At 49.0% G+C, this 24875-nt stretch overlaps 1 protein-coding gene across 1 annotated transcript in view; it reads right to left on the bottom strand.

Moving 5' to 3' along the window:
• Positions 1–24875, bottom strand: part of CRACDL (CRACD like) — a 176100-nt gene that overhangs the window by 3476 nt on the left and 147749 nt on the right. Inside the window, exon 7 of the mRNA XM_038551579.1 lies at positions 20108–21617. Coding sequence (XP_038407507.1) covers positions 20108–21617 — 1510 coding nt within the window. The remainder of the gene's footprint in view (positions 1–20107; positions 21618–24875) is intronic.

The raw sequence follows: 24875 nt of genomic DNA, 5'->3' as shown, positions 1-24875 counted from the left end.
AAGGCAGGGTCCCTGTCATAGCAACACATGAGACGTCTGGGATGAGTCAGTGTCGTTCTGCATGGCCTGACAATGCCCCCCGCCCCCCCCCCCCCCCCCCCCGCTCTGCTGTGATAGGGTATTACTCTGTTCCTGTTTCTGCATCTAGTCTTTTTCTCTCCAACATCAGGGGCACCAAGGAGGGGCAGGGGACAGGAGCCACGGCTCTGCAAGCTTCAGTCTCATGTCAGAGTTGGGAAGGGCCTCTGGCTTCACACACTGACCTCTCCCTGGGAGGGCAGCTGGAAATGGCTCCCGCTCTCCTGGCGGCTGCCTGCTGGTCCCTGGTGGGGGGACCCCAGCTCTACCTCTTCCATTCATCCCTTGACCCCTTCTGCCACTTCGGGCTCTCCCTGGCCTCCGACTTCTTCCCTGCTGCTCTGCAAAGTGCTTGGCTCTCGCACAGCTCAAAAAGAACTCTCCCCTGAGCCTCACCGGCCCCTGTTCTGGTCCACCCTCCACTCCAGTGGCCTCTGCCTGTGTCTCTTCAGCTAACTCCTGACCGGGCTACAGCAGGAACATTGCTCCCTCCAGCCACCTGACTGCTGAGCCATAAATCCTGAGGTCTCCCCGTTCCAACCTGCTCTACCCTCCCCCCCCCCAGCACTGATGGGGCTGCAGAACCACGCTTGGGAGGCCTCTCCTCCGTGGGTGTTCCCTCTCCAGGTCCTCGTCGGACTCTTGCTCCTAAACCTGGGAATCTCCTCGTTCCTGACCCTTAACCTCATCTCTTCTTCCCTAAAGTGTTCCCAATTCTGTTTGATTTCAACACTCAGATCTGCTCAGACTACTTTCTATTAGCTACAGCTCAATGTTTCTGCTCTCCTGCTCCTCCAGCCTCCCTCCCTCCTTCCATCCTTCCTGCCCACCCGCCCACTGTTCAGTGCTTGCAATGCGCAAGGACTGTGTGAAATGCTAAGGTGGAAAAATAAACAACCAGTTGTTTGTTCTTTCAAAATCTCAAAGTCTGTTGGGGGAGACGAAATACAAATAAGCAACTCTGGTGGAAACTGGAAGATGCTACAGTTTACAAAGTGCTGGGTGGATACAGGGCCTCACACTGACTGGTACGTGGCAGGGCAGGTGCTATCTGGGTTGGGACCTGGAGAAGGGACCTTCCAGGCAGAGCAGAGGGGCAAGGAAAGGCCTCCAGGTGGAAGGGGCAGCTGTGGGCAGGCTGGCTGAGAGGGGCTGAAGGATCAAGCAGGGGCCGACTGAGAAGGGTCTTCTTGGCCATTTTTCTGTCCATAATGGGGAGCATGGGGTTTCAACCAAGGGCACACTCTGGAGGCTGTGTGGAGAGGAAGTCAGATGGGGAAGGCTAGTGAGGAGGTGAGGAGGGAGGCTGTGGCCACAGTCCAGGAGGTCATGAGGGATTGGACACCCTGTTCCAGAATCATCCTTGCTTGCCCACAAATGTTCTGCCCAGCTGCTGCCTCCTCCATGAAGCCTGCTCTGGTCAGCCCAGCTCAACATGCTCTCCCTCTCCTAATCCTTCTGTGACTCTCTTAAGAATGTGCCCCACTGCTTGGTGCTAAATATATCTGCTGGTTCACTGTCTACCTCACTGATAGATGCTTTTGGTCATTAAAACTTCTTATTTATTTAACAGACGCATTCCACGGACCACGCACCAAGTAGTGTTCTAATATTAGCTCATTTACGATGCTCTTTTGCATTTTATCTCTTGTCCAGAGAACCCAGTGATTGTCAGGCACACAGAAGCTGGTTGCGTGTTTTATAAAAGTCTTCATTTCTCATCCCTTAACCTCAATCCCTCATTCCAGGGAGGAATTGACTCTGCAGGGAGTCCTCATGGTCTTTCTGGACTTCAACTTTTTTCCTAAAAAGGTTTCTTCCCACTTCTCCTTTGATCCTTTCCTTATACTCAGTGACAGTCGTGCCCTCTGCTCTCTCCTGGCCCGAGTGGGATGTCCAGTAGTGCCGTCCTCCTAGCTCTGCCCCGCTTGTGCTGGTTGGGAGCCTTTGACACAACACAGGCAGACTGGAGGGAGGGAGTTCACTATGGGTTTAAACTCATTACCTGAGTCAACAAGATATTCTGAATAATTCTGTCAAGAAGTGTGCACAGAGAGAAAGATTCCACTTGGGAGTATTAAGCTGGAGGCTGAGTGGCAGCTGTGAAATGCCAAGGTGGCCTGGCACCTCTGAGTGCTCTGGCTGGCTTTCCAGCCCCTTGGGTCTGCGTGGGGCCACTGGCACACGTGTCATTCTCACCAAAAGGGTATAAGGCAGCTCTGATGAATTCCTAGACGCTAACTGGGCCAAAGAGAGTATTAAAAAAAAAAAAATCACTGGAAAAAGTTATGTAGAACAGGGGCTCTGCAGCATTCCTGGGAACTGTGGGCAGACTGGGGCTGGGGGGCCTCCTGGGCCAGGCTCAAATCCTATTCTCTTGTCCAGTGTGCTCATGGGAACTGCAAGAGGTGGTTTTTCTTTCCTTACACTGCGAGTCTGCTGGCAGAATTCATCCCAAGCAGAGAAGGGGCACTGACCTCTGCTTTGCCTGTCAGTGGGTAGCAATGCTTCAGGCCGTACTCTGTAAGTGTGCACACACGTGTCAGAGGTTCGTGGGCAGGTCCAGGGGAGTGAGCAAGTGCTGCACCTGCGCCAGGCTATGCCAGAGTGGGATTAAACAACCTATAATGGCAGCGTCACCAAACCTGGGCCAGGCATTTGACCAGGATCTTTCACCAACCACTTCTCTTTCTTGGTTCCTCCTCCTTTTCCCTGAGAGGTGGCCTTTCCTTGTATTCTGTGCTCTCTCCTTGCCCACCCTCTTCCTTGTCAGGAAGACAAGTGGACCACAAGGACCCTGCCAGCTTCTAGACCTTTTCACAGGATGGTCCAGGGCCAGACTCAGGAGTGGTGGGTGAGATTCCAGACACAGGAAGCAGAGAGAAATCCACTAAGCATCCTATCAGGGTTCAGAGGAGCTTGAGATTCCACCTGGAGCCTCACGTACCCCCACAGATAAGTGCCTGTTCCAGGTGGGCCCAGGCACAGCAGCTGGAGAATCTGTGCTGCTCAGGGGCAGAAGGCCCAGGTGGCCACTCTGGTCTGTGCCCCCATTTTTCCTGCACCTGGCACCGCAGCAGGGGCAAGGGTTGTGGGGGTATGTGCGCCATACTCGCAAGGGAAGGGTGTAGAAGGGAATGAAGACACAGATATCGTGCAGGACAAGGCAGGTTTCAGACGCCAAAGACCTTCCTGTGTGAAACTCTAGAGCATAAATATGCAGGGTCAAGGTTCAACCGTAAATAGCTTCTGAGATTAAACATGTTCAAAATGTCATTAATCCCAGGATAATATAGATGTGGCAGCAGATTAAATAAAAGGAGCTGAAAACATTCCTTTGTTTACTTCTTTCTGCCTCAACGCACAGACAACCTTAGTCTTCTGGGGATTTGGCTAAAGGGCTCTGACATCTCAATTTCTCCTCCCCAAATGACAACAGGTTTTTCAAGCTGTCGGGTTTGTGCCTGGGTTTGCAATGAACAGCCCAGGAACATTTCTCACGCACAGGAAACCACCAATTCATGTCTGTATCTGTATGATCTCCTTTACTGAGAGTCTGAAAGAGACAGACTGTGCCAAACACATCTCCCCTGGAAAGAAAGGCAGCAAACTTGATCTGTTATACAGCATACGTTGAGTAAAATTTCCGGAAGATGGAATGCTCTAGATGCAGGAAGCTGTGACAGCCACAAAGCTGGCCCTAAGTGATTTCACACAAGGGTAACATTTGATTGGGGAAAATAATTTTTTTTTTTGTTATTTTGAGGCTATGGTTTTGTCCAAGAGGGAGGCTATACATTTAGCTTTTCTCCAGATTCCTTCCTTTTTCTTAACATGCTCTCCCACCTCAAAGGTTGAGTTTGAAAAGTATATTTATTGTTCAAGCATTCATTTCCAAGAGCTCTTGTTCTTGAGGTTGGTTCAATAGGCTGTGGTAATGAGGGCTGCTTCCTCCCTGGGGCCAGGAAACAGAGCAGCTACTGATGTGGCCCTGGGGCCTTCAGGGCTAGGAATAAGGCCTTGGGCTAGCAAGGCGCTTTTGGGCAAATTCCAGAACCTCTCTGTGACTCAGTTTCAGTGTAAAATGAGGAAAGGAGCAGTGTGAACCTCTCCTAATGTGACTGAAAATTGAACAAGATCATCTACTATCTACACCTCCTACATGACTGTGAAGATATAATGGGATAACCCACGGGAAGCACTTAGCACAGTGCCTGGCACCACGTGAGCTAAAGAGTGTGAGCTGCCCCCGCAACGGGTGCTGCTGGTATTCTGTTGTTATTCCCACTTGAGGAGAGATGCAGACTTTGGTCAAATCCTAGCCAGGACATTAGGGAGGCCAGTAAGCCATTTGCCAGTGTTCTCTCCTGTGATAAAAACCAACCCAACCCAAACTAGATTAAACAACAAATCAAGCACTGGGTTGTCCCCCAGTCTTTTGCTGAGCCAGGCGGCCAGGCTGACGCTTGGTTCCCGTGGACATAGTCCATGAGGGTTTGAGCAGACTACATCTTGTTGCTGGGCGTGTCCTTGTCTTCCTATGAGCCACACCGTAAGGGCAGGTGCCCTTTCCTGGTCATCTCTGTGTCTGCTATGTTCCTCATGGGCTGGGGAGGGTTGGAAGGGCCAGCGAGGTCTGAACAAAGCCATGCAGTCTGTGTCATGGAGGAGGCTGGCCCAAGTAATGCGCCCTCCGAAGCCACACTCTCTAGAATAGCAAGCAATTTGTTCCTCCTGGTAGATCTTATGCATAGTGGACAGCTGGCTGCCAGGCAGGAAGGCTCTGATGCAGCTACACACTGCCCAAGACGGCAGCTCAGTTTTCATCCATCTTCCCAGGAGCCTACTGTATATTGAAAATACCTCCCTCTCCCCAACTCTAAATACAGTGGGGAGGAAAACCATACAGTTTTTGGACCTATGTTTGGCATTTTAACCAAGCTATTTGTATACAGGAAGACTTAAAATGAACCATTCACAAAATCCTCAATGTTAAACCACTTCTAGAGATATCCAACTGGCCCTTTGTGAGGCAGAGGACGCTTATCACCTCATTTTGACTTACTGGTCAGTGATTTTTTTTTTTCTTTTTGGAGCCTATTATAATTCAGCCTTGGGTACGGTTTTCTTCCATTCAGAAAGCCTTCTGTAATGACCCACTGAGGGGATGAGGCTGGGACTCCAGCAGTGGTCTACACCCCATGTGACAGGCAGGGCACAGCTGTGAGTCTGGAAGCTGGGAGCTGTCCTGAAGACGGTCTTCTGAGTGAGAGGCAATGGGCTGTACAATGTGAACTGCCAGGGTTTCCTGCCCTTTGGCTGAGAAAAAGAAAGCAATCTCTACCCTAAGCTAACACAGAGCAGGATGGTGGGGTTCTTCGGCCTCTAGAAAGTTTAGTGTATGCTGCCATTTGTTGAAGCTGCAATTTTTAAGAATCCTTTCACAAAATGTCTTCCTTATTTACCAAAGTACACATGCACATGGTACAAATTCAGAAAGCAGGTAAAAGTATACACAAGGAGAGGAAAGTTTCCCATAAATCAATAACCCAGGAGAGCTGTGCTAACGCTTTGGCATGCTCCTTCGAATCTTTTTCCGTTATGCTGTCATCTTAAAAATACGTATCAACGGCTCATTCCCAGCTTTGCAAAAACATTCTTTGCGGAAGGAGAGGCCTGAGTTTACGCTCTAAGAGTTCTGATCTAAAGTGCATGCATCATTAACATCTGTCACAACTAGCTGAAGCCAGAACAGCGCCTAGGTGCTCCAATAACAGAGCAAACAGCCTCCATGTCTGCTCTCCCCCAGGTCCTCTGCCACCGCCCCGGTTTACATGGGGGCGACGAGGTGTGTAAACACACACAGAGGGGACTGCTGGCGTGGGCGTGGGATCCTGGACTCTGGGGCCATGTGGGGCCTCACCTATGCTGAGGGTTTACGCCAGGCTTCCTGTATGAGAGGCAAGGGCTTGTTTTTTTTTTTTTTTTTTTTTTTTCTTTTAAAGCATTTTTCCATCGATTGTCAGTCTCAGCTTCTGCAGACAGTCCCTGATCAATACATGCTGGCCAAGTCTGCAGGGGCGCCTCACCACTTCTGTCCATGAGCCAGGCTGGGCCAGCTCACAGTCGAACTTGGGCTTTTAATTCTCATGAGAGCATTTGTCTCAAAACTGTGCTGACCGTGTGGGGAGTCAGGGCTTTTCACAGAGCAAGCTCCCTTCCTGAATGACGTGTGATGGGGCTGTGGTCTACTTCTACCTCCAAATTAAACTGGTTGCCGTTCCTTCCTTTCCTCAGTCAGCCAAGCAGCCAGTCCTCACTGTTCGCGGATTCCGTATTTGTGAATTCGTCTACTCACTAAAATGTCTTTGTAATGCCCAAACCGGTTCTTGTGACCCCTCGTGGTCCTCTGCACACATGTGCAGAGCAGTGAGACATTTGAGTCTCTGGTCGAGCCTGGTCCTAGCTGATGTCAAACAAGGGGACTCCCTGTGTTTCTTTTCCTGTTTCTGCTTTCATATTGTAAACAGATGTCCTTTTCGTGGTAAACTTAGTGCTACATATTTTTGCATTTTTGTGGGTTTTTTTCTTTTTTGGTGATTTTACTGTCTAAAATACCCCCCACCATCTACTAACGTTAAAGTGCTGTCCAGCATTCCCGAGCACAAGAAGACTGAGGAGCCTCATGGAGAAAGTACGTTTGTCAGATGAACTTCATTCAGGTGTGAGTTTCAGTTTTGTTGGCTGGGAGCTGGATGTCAATTAATCAGCAATACATATAATATGGTGTCTTTAAACAGAAACACACAGAAAACAAGGTCATGTGCTGATCAGCTGACAAAATGTAATCAGAGGCTCACTACTATGATTTCTACTCTATTTCTTCTAGGAGCAATAGTTCGGTATTCAATAATGCAGTATCCACAGCAACTTTATGGAGCATAACTACTCTAAATAATGAGAATCACCTGTACCTGATGAGTGCCCACGAGGCAGCAGGCCTGGAGGCAAGTGCTGAGTCTAATCCAACACCTCTCTCCAGGGCACTGCACACAGGCTCTCCTGAAAGAGCAATCCGGAACCTAGGAATCCTTCGACAGTTAACATATGGTCCTCAGTCCAGGAATGAGTTCCAGAGCCCGCTGGCAGGGAGCACCGGGGCCCTTGGGGGTATTGGTCTTACTCTGTTTCTTGTCTGATGTGTTTGGTGTGTGAAAATTCATTGAACTGCACACATAAGATCTGTGTATTTCTTTGCATGTTTATCATTCTTCAGTAAAAAGCAAACAAAACAAAACAAACCACCCATGAAAACTACTCTAAGATAATCAGGACTAACCTGGTGCTCAGGTAGCAAGGAGGAAGAAGAGCCCAGCTCTCCACTTGGATACAGAAATGAGGCAAGTTTGCTCCATGAAGCTGTTTCCACACTGCAGTCAGGCAAGGCTACTGTAGGAGGGGGTGAGGGCTCTCCATCAGCAGAACCTTCCCATCCTCTTCACGTCCCCTTAGCTCTCAAAAGCACCATGAGGTCCTTGGACCACTTGCCTTTCCTCCTGCTACGCCCTCAGCCAGCCAACCTCCTGCTTCTCTCCATCCTCTGAAGTCTTATCCTGAATCCTTCCTCCTCCATCTCCTCTCTTAAGCAAGACCCCACAGATCAGCGGGGGCAGAGACATATCTCTCTCAACACTCACTTCATAGCCTCATGGCAAAATGGAACTCTCAAGAAGGTAACAGCTGTGTCTGAGAGCCTATTTCCTGACCACCAGGGCCACACTGTCCTTACGGCTTGTCCAGACTCCAAGGTCAGGAGGCACTGCCAGGGTCTCCTCTGCACCCCAGCTCCTAAAACCCACCTTAAGACCTACAGATTTCCTCTCTCACAATCTTCAAACCCACGTGACAGGGAAAAAATGCCACTGTTATTTTAAATAGTTCTGGTAGCTTGTTTATATCCTAAGAGGTGAGAGTCCATGACTGTGCCCTTTTTTCCTGGTGTCATGGACAGTCTCTGTGGAGCATGTCACGCTTGCTCACCCCACATAGGGCACACTTGGTCAGACAACACTGGTGACTCTCAGGGCATCATGGTTTTATAAGTGCTTCAGTCCTGGTGAAAGGGCAGATGAAATCAGGAGGTTTCCCAATGTCAGCATTTATGAGGGTCTGATAACACAGCATATTCCTCAGGGGGCAGTGGTCAGTCCTTGTCCAAGGGCAGGAGTTTATGCAGGCCACCACAGTGGGAATTTATGTGAGTCTCTTCCCCAGGGGGAGGCCTGGGGTCTGCTTTTTTTTTTTCTTGTTGTTGTTATAGCACCAGCTATAACTGGGCTCTTGTTGCTCAGAGGGAAAAATCCATGAAAAAGCATTTATAAACAAAAATCAATGCACGAATCATATCTGGATTGGGATATGTAGGGTTGGGAACCTGGGCCCATGCAGGCACATTTACTGGGGGGTATCCCAGGTGTCACATGCTTTGCATGGCTCTTTTCTTAACTTTAGGTGCAGCTGCCCAGCTCTCTGCATGGTAAGGCAGGCAGACATCCCCAAAGTGTCCAGCCCAATCCCCTCATCTCAAAGTGGACACCCAGGAAGCCAGAGACAGGCTCAAGGACATAGAGCTGTGATACACAAGCTGCACTCAAAGTCCAAAGTAATCAGACGGGCCCTCACCCACAGGGCTTAGATTCCTCTTCCTCTATCATCTCTCACTTCCCCTGGACAGGCAGAGAAATTCCTCCCCACCCAAGAAATGTTCACAGCAAAGGTGTGTTCAGTCTTGATTTCCATAGCCATATCGTCTTCCTAATGACCCTCATGAGCTTCCTTGTAATGTAAAAATCTTTCCAATCCCCATTTTAGAGACATGAACAGAGAATCACATGGATCAAAGGACTTGTTCAGGATCGTATAGCCCATATGTAACAAAGATGGAATCTGAACACAGGCTTTTTCTTTACTCTTCATTCACTACCTCGCAGACCATCTCATATTAAGGAGTATGATCCCACAACTTTCCCATACACCATTCTCTCCCCATTATAACTTACTTGTTGAGTGGTAAACAACAGTTCTCGGCCTTGGCACTATTGAGACTTGGGGCTGGATGATTATTTGTTGTTGGGGGCTGTCCTGTGCACCATGATATGTTTAACCTCTACCCACTAGGTGCTGGTAGTGTCTCCCTCCCACCACAGTGTAACAATCAAGTATGTGTCCAGATACTGCGAAAAGTTTTCTGGGGGACAGAGCCGCCCCCAGGTGAGAACCACCACAGTGTAGAGTAATAGCAAAGGGCACATGGCTGCAGAGGTGGTCTACGTGGCACCAAATTCCCCTCTACAGTTCACCTGCTATGTTCCTTTTGGCAAGTTCTTTGACTACATTCCACCATTCCCATTTATAAAATAGGATTATTGTCAGAAATTAAAATGTAAAGCATTCAATATGATTCTTGACACTTAGTGAGTGCCTAATATACAGTAACTCTTATTGTCATTATTTACCTGCATACTGAGTGTGTATAAGTGGTGGGTAAATCCACCACAGACCCTGACTTTGGGAAGCTGATGTAGTGAGGGAGACAGACATACAGACAGGTGAAAGTATTACAGGACAAGCACAACCTTATAGGGTGTCAGGAAGATGCTACTTGCCCCAAAACAGTGCCATTTAACAGACCTTTCTCCAGTGGTGGAAATGACCTTTGGGCTGCCAGCTAGTCATAAGATATGGGAGTGCTGAGTCCTTGAGATGTGGCCAGTGTGACTGAGGAACTGATTTTTCAAATTTAATTTTAATTCGTTTACGTTTACATTTAAACAGCCACACATGGGGCACCTGGCTGGCTCAAGTGGGTAAAGCATGCGACTGATCTTGGGGTCCTGAGATCGAGCCCCACGTTGTGGGGAGAGTTTATTTAAAACAAAACAAAACAAAACAAAACAAAATAGTCACATGAGGCTAATGGTTCCATGTTGGTTAGTTTACACAGATTTGGATCCTTGCTACTCAAATGTTGGTCTGTAGGCCAGCAGTACTGTCATCAGAATCAGAATCTCCATTTACATGAGATTCACAAACACTTGTAAGTCTGAGAAAATGCTGCCCTAGCATTGGCATTTCAACGCTGGCCTCACATTAGAATCACCTGCAGAGCTTTAACACTCCCATTGTCTGGGCTCACCCTGCACCCATCAACCTGAGCCCAGCACTGGGAGCTAATGATCTCAATGCTGCTCCAAGCTACCAGCTTGCAGGAGCCTGAGCCCACGATGCCTTCTGGCTGACAGAGTGCCTGACCAACCAGGTGGTCCAATTCCTGGACCGGCTGATGCCCCTGCTCCAGGATCTGGTGCCCCCTGCCTTGTATCTGCCCGTCCACTCCCAGGGCTGCCCCGCAGGTGCCCACACAGTCCTCAACTCTGACCTCACCGCTCAGGCTCTCCGAACCCTCTGCCCAGGACACTAGCCTACTTTTGTCACGAAAATGTTGCTTCTTCCCTCTCTGAGTCCACATCCCCCACACTGTACTGAGCCCTGGGATAAGGCCCAGGGGGCTTCAGTCCCTGCACGAGGTTCATGGTTGCCCTGGAGAATGCTGCAGATGGACGGTGGGTGGCCCTGCCCCTCCACACCCTAGGGAATGGGCTGCACCTTTGTAGGAACCTGAATGCTGGGCTGCCAGGTTTTAGACAGAGCAAAGCACAGCATGACCCTGATCCCCTACAGTCCAGACCCTGCCCCAGATGGGAACCAGAGGATTCTCAATACCTTCCTGGTTATCCTCAGGTCCTGGCAGTCACTGTGGTCACTTCAGGATATGATGCAGGCTTTGGGTTGAGTCAGTATTAAGTCTCCTATTCCCCTGAATGCAGTGTCTGAGTGCTGGGGTGGGAAGGAGGACTGGCAGGGCTCTCCTTTGGCTGGCATCTGCCACTGCCTCTGTGAGCTTTGTCCAGCCAGGGGCTGGCAGGCACTTGAAAGAGACCCAGGGATGCCCCCCTACAGCTGCACCTCTCTGGCTATGACTTCCCTCCCCTCCAGCCCCTGCTGTGTCCCTTTGCCCTCTCCATCAGGCAGGGCTCTGGGAGCACAGGTGAGTTAGGTGGCAACCTTGGTGGCCTTAGTCCAGCATCGGTCTCCCAGCTGCAGGGCACATGTGCCCAGGTCTCCAAAAAGCCCCACAGAAGGCCCCTTTATAGATTCTGGACAAGGGAGGGCTCCCTGGTCCCATCCCATTGAGTGGGGTCCTCGGAGAACTGTAGCTGCATTCCCAGAAGAAAGTGTTTTTGCAAAATGCCCCTCCTTCCTCTCCCGTCTCAGGACCCCCATGTATTCTTGGGGTGGTGGTCCATGACTCCCCACAATATTCTGCACACACATTCTCTCTGAGGTTTCATATTCCCATGTCAGTGTCCTCATTGGTTTAAACCAGGACAGAGAGAATCCCATTCCCATACACTGCTCCATGCCACACAGATGAGGATATTTTGGTACATCCTTAGGAAATTATGACTGTTCTGTTGGAAACTGTGGCACATTTTGTAGTTACAACGCTTTTGCTGCCCTGTGTATTACTATTGCTAATAATCTCGTTCTACAAAAGAGGAAATTAATACTCAGAGGTTAAGAAAACCACTGGCTCAGAATACCACAACCCCCAAAAGGTGGATCTTGGAGTAAAACCTCCATACCTACACTCTTCAATCTTACCACCCAGCCCCCCTGCCTTGCCCTTGGTGCCATGCAAACCGCAGCAGGGTACCACCCACAGGAGGCCAGGAGACCCCCAGGCACGGATACTCCACAGAGAAAAACAAAACCATGGATGTGCTCAGGGTGCTCCAGATGGAGTGCAGGAACGTGGAGTGCGCTGAGGGAAAGCAGGGGCATGTGCAGAGTGCAATGGGGAGCTGGTGGCAGGGGTGGGGCTGGAGATGTCAGAGGAAGTGAAGGAGTCGCAGGCGAACTTAGGAAGGCAGAAATGTTGACTTTGGCCAGAATCTACAAAGCCTTAAATGCCTTCCCCAGGGTCTTTTATTCCATTTAGTGGGAAGGCACTGAAGGTTTTAAAGAGGAAAACTCCATGTTTAGACCCAGACCTGGGAAGACAGAGTTGCAGGGAGGTGCTATGGGCATTGGGTTAAAGATCAGAAGCGCTGACATGAGGGCAGGATAAAGACACTCCACATTTAGGATGGCCAGGACCCACTGACAAGGAGGACATTTTTCATCCATCAGATTGAAAAAAAAAAATGACAGACTGACAACATCTAGTGCTGATGAGAGGGTGGAGAAACAGTCTCTATTCTGTGCAAAGAGGTAGGTGTAAACTGGTACCACCTTGATGAGGGACAATCTGAAGCTATTAAATTAAAACTGTGCATGCCCTTGAGTCAGAAAGCCCACTTTTAAGAATCTATCCTAAAGAAGCACTAGTGTGACTCCATGGAGAGAAAACAGACAAGAACGGTTATTGCAGCAAAAGGAAAAAAACTTCAGCACATTCGGAAATGCCCTTCAGTAGGGAAGGGCTAAATAAAACATGGTGGTACATGTACTACGTAGCCCTTAAAAGGAAGAAGATCGAGTGACTCATTCTGATCAGAAAAGAGGCCCGTGTCTCACTGCAGGGTAAAAATATCAAATTGTGAGCCAACACGTATAGCATTTTTGTGATTAAAAAAAGATTCACGTGCCTCTAACTGTATGTTGATATTGACGTAGCTCTGACTGCAACGGGCAGGGGAAAGAGCTGGTGGTGGTTCTTCCTGTGGGTGGGATTTGAGAGGTTCAGAGAGGGGTGCAGAAGAGGCAACTGTCACTTTTTGGTGCCATTTAAAAGATTATTTTAAAATTGACATAGAATAAAATTCTCCTTTTTTGTTATAGAGTTCTAGGAGTTTTTAACACACTTAGATTCTTATAAAAAGTCACAAACAGGATAGCAGACCAATGTCAACACCCCCAAAGAATTCTCTCATGCTGCCCCTTTGTAGGGATCCTACCTCTATCGCCAACCCCTGACAAATACTGATCTGTTTAGATGTCCTGTAAATTGAATAACATTTTGTAATCTTTTAAGACTGGCTCCTTTCACTTAGCAAATGCATTTAGGATGTTATTGTGTGTACTGACAGTTACACGCGTTCTTTTTGGCTGCTGTATAATACTCCATTGTTTGGATGACTGATTAAAGGATGTTTGGGGTGTCTCCAGTTTTTGGTGATTATGAATAATGTTGCTATAAACATTCATGTATAGGCTTTTGTGTGAACCTAAGTTTTCACTTATCTAGCACAAATATTTAGACATGGAAATGCTATGTCATAAGGTTAGTATATTTTTAATTCTGTAAGCTGCCAAACTGTTTTCCAAAGTGACTACACTGTTTTGCATTTTCACTAGCAATGTATGAGAGCTCTGGTTGCTCTGCATCCTCTCCAGGATGTGGACATACCAGCTTTTTTATTTCAGCCACTCTAATATGTAATGAAGCTCATCACAGTCTTAATTGGTGTTTCTCTAATGGCTAATGATGTTAAACATCGTTTCATGTGATTATTTGCCATCTGTATATTCCCGCTGGTGAAATATCTGTTCATGTATTCTGTCCATTTTCTAATTGTATTTTTCGGCTTTGGACTATTGGCTTCTGGAAATGCTTTATATATTTTAGATAGTAGTCCTTTACTGGCTATATGGTTTGCAGATATTTTGTCACATTCTGTAGCCTGTCTTTTCATCCTCTTAATGGGGTCTTTGGTGGAGTGAAAGTTTTTAATGCTGCTGAAGTCTAATTCATCCATTTTTCCTCTTATTGATCATGCTTTCATGTCAAGTCTCAGAACTTTTTGCTTGGTCCTATGTTCCAAAGATGTTCTCCTGAAGTTCCTTAAAGTTTTACTGTCTCACTTTACATCTACCTCATTGACCCACTTTTGAGTTAATCATAGTACACAATGTAAGACTTAGGTCAAGGTTCCTATTTTTGCTTATGGATGTTCACATGCTCCAGAACCATTTGTTGAGGAGAGAAAATAAATCCATGCAAATACAGCTTTTTTTTTTTTTTTTTAAACAAAGGCAAAAGTAATTCACTTGAGTTCCTTGGATCTGTAAGTTCATGTTTTTCAGAAATTTACTTTACAGTCACTATTCCTTCAGATTTTTTTTCCTGCTCAAATCTTCCTCTTCTCCTTCTGAACTCTTATGACATGAATGTTAGACTTTTTAATATTGTTCCAATGGTCCCTGAGGTATTTTTTTTTTCTTTTTGTACTCAGGCTAGATATTTCCTGTTCATCTGTCTTGAAGTTCACAGACTCATTTGTCATCTCTCTTCTACTGAGTTCTTCTAATGAATCTTTTATTTCTGTAACTATGTTTTCCTGTTCTACTAAGATGCCTGTATTTTTTTTTTTATAGCTTCTATTTCTTTGCAGAGAATTTCAAGAGCACTCACTCTTACTTCATAGAACATCATATACTTGTTTCAAGTGTTTGGCTAACTTTGATTCCAGTTTCTGCTGCTAAAACAGAATACAACAAAGCTTTGTGCCTAAAAATAGATGATTAATAATAAATTTCATATGGTGGATCTTACTAATATTCACAGAGAGCTTTATGTTCAAGCATAAGAGGGCACAAAGTAAGCAGTTTTTTTTAAAAACCCACAAAATTATGAGTTTGTTGTGTTTTTCTTTAAATACTATTGTTAAAAATAAAAATAAAGAAAGTGTCCAATAATGCTTAACATTTGGATCACCTCAAGATTGGCATTTACTGATTGTTTTCTTTTCTTAGAGAATATTTTAGGTTCTCCTGATTCTTTTGTATATTAACTTTGGTTTATACCCTAGATATTTTGAGTGTTATGTTGAGAGTCAGTCCTGTTAAAATTCTCAAAGATTTGCTGTGCTGATTTTAGTTGGTCTCACGCAGGTGCAACTTGGAGATGAGCCCTGGACTTCACACACATAGGTAAAGGACCCTTCCTCAGGTGTCTCCTTTCTGTGATTTCCACCCCCAAGGTTCTCTGGCTAGAAAACCAGGGTTTAGCTCTGTACCTGCTGTGTGCTCCTGTGACTGGGACCCCTCAGGGCAGAGTGGTGAGAGAAAGAAGCCTGTGGGATCACCACAAGCACACCTGTCACTGTTGTTACGGCTGTGGAGGGGCTGTAGCTTCACTACTGGATCTCTGCTGGGATGCTGTCTGGAGAGGTAAAAGGCTCTGACTCTCAGTGCTTCTATGGGTGGAAGTGGGTGGCTTTTTGCTGGTGCTCACCCAAAAAGGTCTGGAAAGATTAAAAGAGCTCTGCCCTAAAGATGCTATTGCCCCAGTCACCAGGACAAGAGGTTCCAATTTGCTGCTGGCACTTGTCTGGTGCAGGGATGAGAAAATCTAAAGTGCTCCACCCTGCAGGGACTTTTTTATACAGGGGCCTGCTGCTTAGCTGCTGGTGCTCACATGCAGTAGGGCTAGGACCATCCAACAGACTTGTCCTAAGTGCTGGTGCTGGCCCTGGTGTCTGGGGTGAGGGTTGGGGGAACAGGAGGAACAGGACTGGAGCGTCACAGAGCTTGGGGCTTCAGGGGTTGTTGGTGCCATGTTGGCAGGGCAAGGAAGTCTTAAGAGTCCTGATGTCTCTATCCAGCCCCTCAACTCTTATCCATCTTTTAAAATTCTCTGACATTCACTTCATGCATTTGAATTTTATCAGTGGGAGAGATAGGGTGGTGTGTGTTTACTCCATTTCGGTCAGAAATGCAAGTCCCTCCCCCCTTTTTTTTGCAAGTCCCTTTTTACATAATTTTAGAAAAGTAGGATTGCAAGGTGACTTCCCCTATAATTTTTAGGCCTTTCAGTATTTTCCATATTAAAATCTTTTTTGATGACTCTGAGATCTCTAGCTTATCTGGATAGATGGGGGAACTGAGAAGGAAAATGATCTGAGGTTGGGGAGGTGTGGATAAACTGAGTTATGAATGTTGAGATGTCAAGTTAGGGATGCCCAAAGATGGCTCTTGTGGCTGAGGGATTCAAAGGAAGAGAGAACTTGGGGACAGGTAGAAATGGAGAGGCTGGTGCACTGGGAAGCAACCAAGGATGAGAAAATATAGGCGGTTTAAGGATCACAGGAAAGGTGAGAAACAGAGGCCCAGGGTGTTGACCACCCTAGCCCAGGAAGGGACTTTGAAGGGGAGTATAGGCCAAAAAGCAAGGCATGTGTGAAGAGAGTTGGTTTTCTTTAAGAATTCAAGATCTATGAACACAGTTGACCTTTGAACAACACAGGTGTGAAGTGCTAGGGTCCATTTATATGTGAATTTTTTTAGATAAATACAGTATAGTACTGTAAAAATACTTTCTCCTATGATTTTCTTAATAATATTTTCCCCTAGATTACTTGATAGTGAGAATACAGCATATAATATACATAATATACAAATTATATGTTAATCAACTATTCATGTTATAGATAAAGGATCAAGAGTAGGCTATCAATAGTTACATTTTTGGGATTATACGTGGGTTTTTTGACTGCACAGGGGGCCAGTGCCCTTAACCCCTACACTATTCAATGATTAACTGTATATTTTTTAGCGTGATACCAAAAATACCCCCTACTCAAATGAACTTGAATATACCTAAAATAACTATCATTAGAGTAGGTGACAGTGGCTTGGAGTTCCTTTCCTCCAGAAAACACCTCTGACACCCAAAGACAAGATGGGCATCTATCTATACTCCCCTGTGGCATTCAGCCTCTTCAGCCACCTGCCTCTTCAGCCCGGTAAGCTCCTTGAGGGCGAGGTCCTCACACTTTTCCTGACTGCTCTTTGGGGGCCAGCACAGTGCTAGGTGAATGGCAGAAATCCATGAAATAGTTGTTGCAAGAATGAACGCACAAATGAGTACTAGAGTTTAGAGAAAGAGGTTCAGGGACCTGGGTGTGCCACTGTATCACCAGCCCAGTCTGGACATGATGAGGTTGGACTGGAGGCTAAGGCTCATTACTAAATGAGGCCCCTAGGTGATGATGGCAATTTGTCCATCTATTCTCCAAAAGAGCCCACATGGGATCACAACAACATGAAATCTAAATTACACACACCATAGAGAAAGAAGAATGACCAGAGGGAAAGGCCAACAGAGACAACATCTAGAAAGTGGACTCCTAAGTGGTCTTTTTTTCTATATACTTTCTGTATTTTATCATTTTTCCACACTTAAGAATCTCTAATTCTTTTGCCTAACTCATCCTGTGCTCCTGAAGGTGCTTTCCAACCTGCCATTTTGGCTCTGACATGGAGTGGCCTACCAGGAGGAGGATGGGTAAGGTCCTGCACAAATGAACAAGGCTGGTAACCCTGGACTATTCGCCTCCCCTCAATGGTCTCCTATGCATTGGTGAGCAAACACGGTACTGGGCTCGCAGTAACCACCCCAACGTGGCCCTGTGAGGTCCAGCCCACTTGCAAAGCTGGGCTCCTCTGCATCGACTGGGGAATCCTCCCTGCCTGCCCCACTGAAGGGTCTTTCATACCTTCAGAGAAGGAAAACAAGACGGAGTGTAGACAAGAGGAGGAAGGATAAGCGGGAGAGCTGGGGACAAAGCGCTTGAGTCCCTAAGGTAGAAGAACTGTGTACCCATCTGGGACACCTCAGTAATCTAACTCCCTGGTGTGTGCCCCTGGAAGAGGTACAGGGGTGGCAGCCCCTACGGGAGCTCTGGGTAAAGTGCCTGCCACCACAAGATAATAAACAGCAGTAATTAGGCTTTCTGGAAAACTGAATAATACTGTTATTAAAACTTTTATTATCTGTATGTTTTATGTGAATTTAATTGCCTCCAGTGGCTATATTTTGGGAGCAATGAGGATGATAGAAATAATAAGAATGAATTAAACCACAAGCAGATCCAGTGTCTGGGGAAGACAAAGAGGCTGCTTACACTAATGGCATCTGATAGCATCGACCCTGCCATTCTGCTCTGGTCTACGAGGCAGCCCCCAGACTCCGAGGTCCCTGGCAGCTGCCACAGCCTGTCCTGATATTTGCCCCTCAAATAGAACCACACTTTGGGAGAGTTGGTTTCCAGCAGAATGAGGGTAATTCTTCCCTTCCTCTCTGCACTGAAATGAAAATCACTACCTCTGCACTAAAGTAACCTAGATTCTTTCACCCTGGAGTTCATCTGGATTGGTTATTTCTGTGGCTTAGAGAATGTTAATAAATGGACAATTCTTTTATACTATGCTTTTAAGTAAGGCTGATGGTAAATACTATATTGTATGTTTGAAATTAAAGAAAAAAAAAAGGTCTTTAGAGACCATTCCAGACATTTGACAATAAACAATCCTAACTCTCATAGCTTAAGCTGAGGAAGTCATAAATTATTGACATGTCAAGCATGGCCCTCTGAAGCTTCTTTTCCAGCTCTGATCATGAACCCAAGTATCTATCCCGTGTTTAAGCTCCATTCAGTCGGCAAGCCCTTGAGAGACATTTTCAATTCCAGGCCGTGAAGGTGGACGGTGCTGATGTCAGGGTTTTATCTGCACAGAGCAAACCCCCTCCTCCCGTGATATTTCAATGGGTTTTTGAAACACTCTACAATAGCTTCAATAACCTCACTGGCAATTTGCTGAGTGGATCATCAGCGAAGGCTTGAACCTCTCCCAAAGCTCCCTCACTGATTATCTTAATGTAGGGCGGTGGCAGCAGCTGCAAAGAATCACCACTGAGCCAAGGGGCCTTGCATCAGGAAGGCTGTGCATGTAGGCTCTTTGAGGGCACTTTCCTAGCGTTTCTGCCTAGAACTGTCACCCAAGAACTTAAAGCACTACACACACACACACACACACACACACACACACACAAAGACACTCACTGCATTTTCACTAACTTCCTAGGAGGGAGGCAGAAAAGAATTTCTTTGACCCCATCTTTACATTGCTGTCTGTGAGCTAAATTTTTCCTTAGACGTGTGTCCTTCACCCTCTCTTCAAGGTATGGGGTCCCTAGGAGAACAACTGGCTCCTATTTTCTTGGCCCCACAATGCAGTATTTCAAGTGGAGTCCTGGACTTACAGATGCCACTTAAAACATCCTGAAAGTTTTGTTTTTCAAATAAAATTTGCCATGAAAAGCTTATCCTTAGGGCCTTCATCACATGCACACATGACGCGTGCGTACGGTTTCGTTTCTGGCTCACTGATTTCCATTAATAAAAGAACCCAGTAAAGAAATATCCTTTAGCTCTGCCACAAATACCCACTTCCAACAGATTTCTTGTTTCATCTGAAACGCTAAAAATAAAAAGTGACAAATGTCAAAGACATCGAAAGGTCATCTATTTTGTCTCTGCTCATTTTAAAGGACAGTTAGTTGCTTTAGAAGATTCTTACACTCTGCCCCAGCCTTCCCACCATCTCCTTTTTGGGACAGGAAGTTAACGCCCTCCCCCCGCCCCCCAAGGGGCTCCTGTCTCACAGAGGCTTGTGACTCCAATAAATGGGATGCTTCCCTCATGAGGCTGGGCCACATGAGCCTGATTATTAAACAGGAAAAAAATTCTTGGTGCAGGGAGAGAGGGGAGAAGGTGGGAAGGACACTCAGTGACAGGGAGCCAGATGCTTCCTTTATAACCAAGCAGCGGTGTAGGCGGGCCCCCGCGTGCCGCCACCTGCGCCGAGCGCATCTGTCCCGGGATCCTCGAACCCACCGGGCGTCCGAAGGGGGGGATGCGGGATGCGGTTGCGTGGTCCCCCCAGGGCCCGGCTGCTCTCCGGGAACACGCTACCTGAGGGCTCTCACGTGTCCCTGAGTTCTCTCAGCTGCCGCAGCGCCCTGCTCTTTGTTTCCCCCCTTCCCCAGTCCCTATTCGGAAGCCCTGGCCGAGCCCAGCGCGTGAGCGGCGCCAAGAGGACCCCGCCGCCCAGCCCCGGGTGCGCCCGCCAGGTGCGCCCGCCAGGTGCGCCCCGCCCCGCCCCGCCGCGGCCCCGCTCTTACCCGCTGCCCGGTGCGGCGACCGCGCCTCGGCCCGCCGGGGCTCCCGCCCGGGCTCCCGCCGGGGCTCCGCGCCCTGGGCCGGCTCGCCGGGGCCCGCGTCCGGGGGCGGCAGGGGGCGGCCCTGCAGCAGCGGCTTCCTGGGCAGCGGCGGCTTGGCGCTGAGCGGCTCCGACGGCCGCGCCCGCCCCTTCCCGGGCTCGTGCGGGGGCCGGGCCCCTCGGGGGGAGGGGGCCTTGGCCTGGCCTCTCTCGTCCCTGGGGGGCAGAGCCAGCCCCCCCTTTTCTCCCCGGGCTTCCGCGCTGTATCTCTTGCCCGCGCGGCCGTCGGCGGAGGCCGCCTCCCTGTGCTTCAAGGACAGGGAGGTGGAGCGCAGCTTGACCGGGAAGGGGCCCCGGTCCTCCCCCGCGGGCGGCTCGCGGCCGGCCGGGCACGGCTCTCCCGCGGCGGGGGCCGCCGGGGGCGCCCGCAGGTCGTCGAGCGCCGCCTCGCTCTTCCAGGCCAGGCCGCTCCGGAGCAGCGGCAGGCGGCCGGCCGGGGGCCCCGCGGGGCCGGCGCGCTCCAGCAGGCGGCCGCTGCCCGAGCGGGGCCACGCGCGGCCCGACGACACGGAGAACCTGACGGCCCGCAGCTCGCCGCCGCCCCGCGCCCGCCTCTCGGGGCCCCCCTGCGGCGCGGCCGCGGCTTCGGGCCCAGGGTGCTCGGGCCCAGGGTGCTCGGCGTCCAGGGCCCCGGCAGGGCGCTCCTCCGCGGGGGGCTCGCCGGGGCTCGCGCTCGCCGCCGGGGCCGCCGGGGCCGCCGGGGCCGCCGGGGCCTTGTGCTTCAAGCAGCTCTTGGGGGCCGGGGGGCTCGGGGCGCTCGGGGCCTCGGGACATCCCTTCCCTGCTCCCTCGGGCCCCGGCGCTTCCAGCGTCAGCTCCAGCTCCAGCTCCACCTGGACACTTTGGTCGGGCGCGTCTGGACCAGGGGCACCGTCCGAGGTGGTGGCGGGCGCAGTCTCGGCAGGGGCCGCGTCCCCCTCGGGGATGGAGGGAGATAACCGAATCTCCACATCTCCAGAAGCGCAAGCCACCTCATCCGCTGCTTCCCTGGCCGGGGGACACGTGCTTTCCAGGGACACCTCCTCCCCCTGGTTTTCGCTCTTGGGATTGTGGTGCGGGGAGCCTTCGGGCAGAGATGTGGACTCCGGGCAGGGGGCTGCGACGGCCTCGGGCTCGGGGACCTCAGGGGTGGCCGGGCGGCTTGCGGGGTTATCCCCAAGGAAGCTCTCCTCCTCCTCCTCGGCGCTGGCACTGAGTGCTGGGCAGTGCTGCAGGCGGGCCCGCCGAGCCCGAGGCCCTCCAGGCTGCAGCACGGTGACCGGCCCCCGGGGCTCTGGGCTTCTGTCCGCTACCGTGTCCTGCTGTGCAGAATTGGGACTCTCTTCTGTGTTGACTCTGGGTAATGACTTCTCATCATACTCCTCCTCCTCTGGGGTACACGTCAGATCACTAAGGGATTCAGACTGTGCTCGCTTGGAGAAACAGAGAGGACAAAAGACAGCATCATTATGTCCGATATCAGGAAGCCCACGACCTTTCCATTTTGCACAAGGCTTAATATGGTCTAAAGGAAGCAGTGTGCCTCTAAGGCTGGCACCTAGGCAGACATTCACACATTGTGTCTCTTCTTAATCCTTCCCTTACCAGTCTTAGGAGTTCAGCTTTCAGCAGAATAGTGGCAGCTATGCCCTTATAGTAAATAGTATGCTTAAGGCTCTAGTGGCCGAGCCACAAACCGGTGGACACTGCTCTAAAGAGTGAATGAAGCAAAGGGGATCAAATTGGCTGGATGTCTGCTGTGCTTTGCACTCCACACCTATTATTTCATTTACTCTTGATTCATCCCAATAAGCAAAAAGATTATTTCCTTTTTTGCACTTGGAAAACTGGGAGCTCAGAGAGGTCCACACCTTGGTCAAGACTAAGCTTATTAGCTTAGCTGCAGGGCTGGTGCTCTTCTCTATGACCCTGTGCTGCCTGGGAGCTATGTCCCATCTCCTTGCTCTCATCTCCAGGGACGGGCCTCATGAGGAAGGGAGAATGGTTTGCCTGAAGGGTGATTCATATCACATCAAACAGTCCAGAGCAAACCACAACTTGTAAGAGAAAAATTCCAGACCATAGATGAAGGAAAAAATCCAAACTTCTCAGCTAAATCAAAGATCTTATATTCTCTGGTCTTAAAATTCTCTCACTCCCTGCTCAGGTCAAGCCGAGAGCCCACTACTGAATATGCCACATTCTGGGCCTGAATGACTGGCCAGCTCCTCCTTCCCCACACCCCCAGCATGTACTACTACCAGCATCCCCCCAAGAATGGTCTCAGGACTCCAATCCTATAGGAAGTCTTGCCTATTCCCTGAAGCTTATGGTGCTCCTCTTCTCCTGAAGCCCTACTGGCTTGACAATCAAACACTGCCCCGTATTTTTCTTCTGAAGTCTCTGGAATTTAAATTTAGTCCAGCTTCCTCCTTGCCATACCCAAAATCAGCTGCTTGCTCAGGAAGGAGATCAAGGTAGTCATAAATTATTCAAAAGCACTATGAGAAAATGACCAAAAGCTTGAGGGTGTTGAGGTCAATCTTTTTGAAAAGTTCAGGACATCAGAAAACACTTCTATCTTCATGAAAGAAAAAAAAAAAGTTCAGGACATTAGACGCCCCCCCCCCCCTTTCTTTATGTTAAGAAACGTGCAGGAGTGTTTGTGTTTTGTTTGTTTGTTTGCTGGCATTATTTTAACATTTTCCAGCTGGCATCTGCTTGCTAACAGCACACGGGGTAACTGGGATGTTTGTGACAATACCTAAGCTAACTCTTGCCGAGATGCACAATCCTATTCCCCTTGATTTGAAAAGATGAAGATATGCAAAGAAATCTATAGAAGAATTTTCAAAAGCTGCAGATTTAAAAGGTGTTACCTGTCTTTTGTGACTACAGGAAATCACTGATGTTGAAACCTGTTTAGGATGTGGGTCACGTTTTAAAACTATCACAACCCTCACTAGATGAGCATAAAGCTGAGAAGCAGGCCTGGCTGGACACATCCCACCTTGAGCCACTCACAGCTACAAGGAGGTAAGAGTGAAGGGCCGGGCAGGACGAAGGCAGCATGGAGCAAAGACTTGGACACCGAGCAGAGCCTCTGCAAGGAACAAAGCAGCTTCTGATTCAGGAAGGTTCCATATACCCACTCAATCTCCACCGCCACTTCCCCTCACCTCCTTCTCTGGGCCCTCACAACCCTCTGGAGGAAGAGGGAGCAGAGGACCCACTGCTCAGCTTGCACCAAGATGGAGACTGTCATGGGTGCCTGCACATCTGCCTCCTCTTACTGGAAGGAAGGAAGAGTCTTGGGGCAGCATCCGTGTCATCTCTGGGCAGAGGACACTGCCCGTAAGTAATGTCAGACTCTGAGACCAGAGTTGGCAGCTCTGTCAGCCACAACTCCAGGCTACTCATATAATCATGCTGCTCCTACTCCCCTGCTCCTGGCACTGTCTGGGTTGGGATGAGGACCAGCCAGGGTGGTGACGCTGGTGTAAATAGTCGTGGGTGTTCTGCTTCCAGCGCGTCAGAGCCGCACTACAGGGCATGGTTCTGAGCAGCAGCATAAAATACTGAGATAACAGCCAGCATTTGTCTTGTGTGTGTTGGTCTTTCCTGACCTCTGTGCTGGCAGGGCAGAAGAATCTGGACAAATGCACTCTTGGTTGTGTTTTTCTAACTTGTATTAAATATCACAGTCTTAAAAGCCAAGGTTGGTTTGTTTGTGAATTGTGCCAAGATAGAGTTTTTAAGGTAAGAAAAGCCCGCCCCCAAACCTTTTTTCCCTCCAGAGCTCCAGAAGATTCTGAGCCTAGATGGTGTGGAGTAGAGGGTTTACCCCACCGACGACAGAGCTGGAGAATGCCTGGCCGGACTGGACAGCTGTTCTGCCCAGACAGAGGACAGAATGTGGACAGTAGCAGGGAGACTAAACTGGAGACTCAGAGAGAGATGCCGGGGGGAGGTGGGCCATGAATCTCTCCTGAAGTCCCAAGGTATAAGAGGGGGCAGTGTGGACACTCCTCCTCACCCTGAGAGCAGAAGTGGGAACATATGCAAGCACCCTGATCCCCCAAGAGGGGCCAGAGTCCCAGGAAAGTCCTCATAGTGGGGAGGAGGGACCTTGTGACCAAGGGCAAAGGGTGCTCCTGACAAAGGGAGACCAGAGGCCTCCACCTCAGAACCCAAGAATGACACTTGTGACCACTAGCCAACACTGCTGCCCAGTCAAAAACTGAAGGTATCCATGCCTGCTCCCTACCAAGAAGGGGAAGCAAAGAAGAAGGGAGGATAGATAAATGAGAGTTTAAATCAAGACATGTTTTCCCAGATGGCCTAAATCAGAATTTCTGTTATTCTAAAAAATGGGGATCAAGAGCTAAACCAAGTTAAGATGTCAAGAAAGAATGAGAGGAGCAGCTTTGTCCAGCGGACAGCGAATGGGGATGCCCCATTTCCACGTGGAGTACGACCTGGGCTTCCCTCTGCCACAAAGCCTGGCCAGGCTGTGGCTAGTTATGTGTGCTCTTGCCGAGGCAAAAGACATCTCCACGGGAATAAAGCTCAGCTAACAAAAGGACACATTAGCCTGAGGGTAATCACAGCTCACTACTTTCTCCAGTGTTAGTCCCTTCTAAAGTCAACCCTGCTGCCAAGAGTTTAAAAAGCACCTTGCCCAAAGGAAA

The sequence above is a fragment of the Canis lupus genome, chromosome 10, assembly GCF_011100685.1.
Source record: "Canis lupus familiaris isolate Mischka breed German Shepherd chromosome 10, alternate assembly UU_Cfam_GSD_1.0, whole genome shotgun sequence".
Classification (NCBI taxonomy): domain Eukaryota; kingdom Metazoa; phylum Chordata; class Mammalia; order Carnivora; family Canidae; genus Canis; species Canis lupus.
This window is presented reverse-complemented; position numbering and strand designations above follow the sequence as displayed.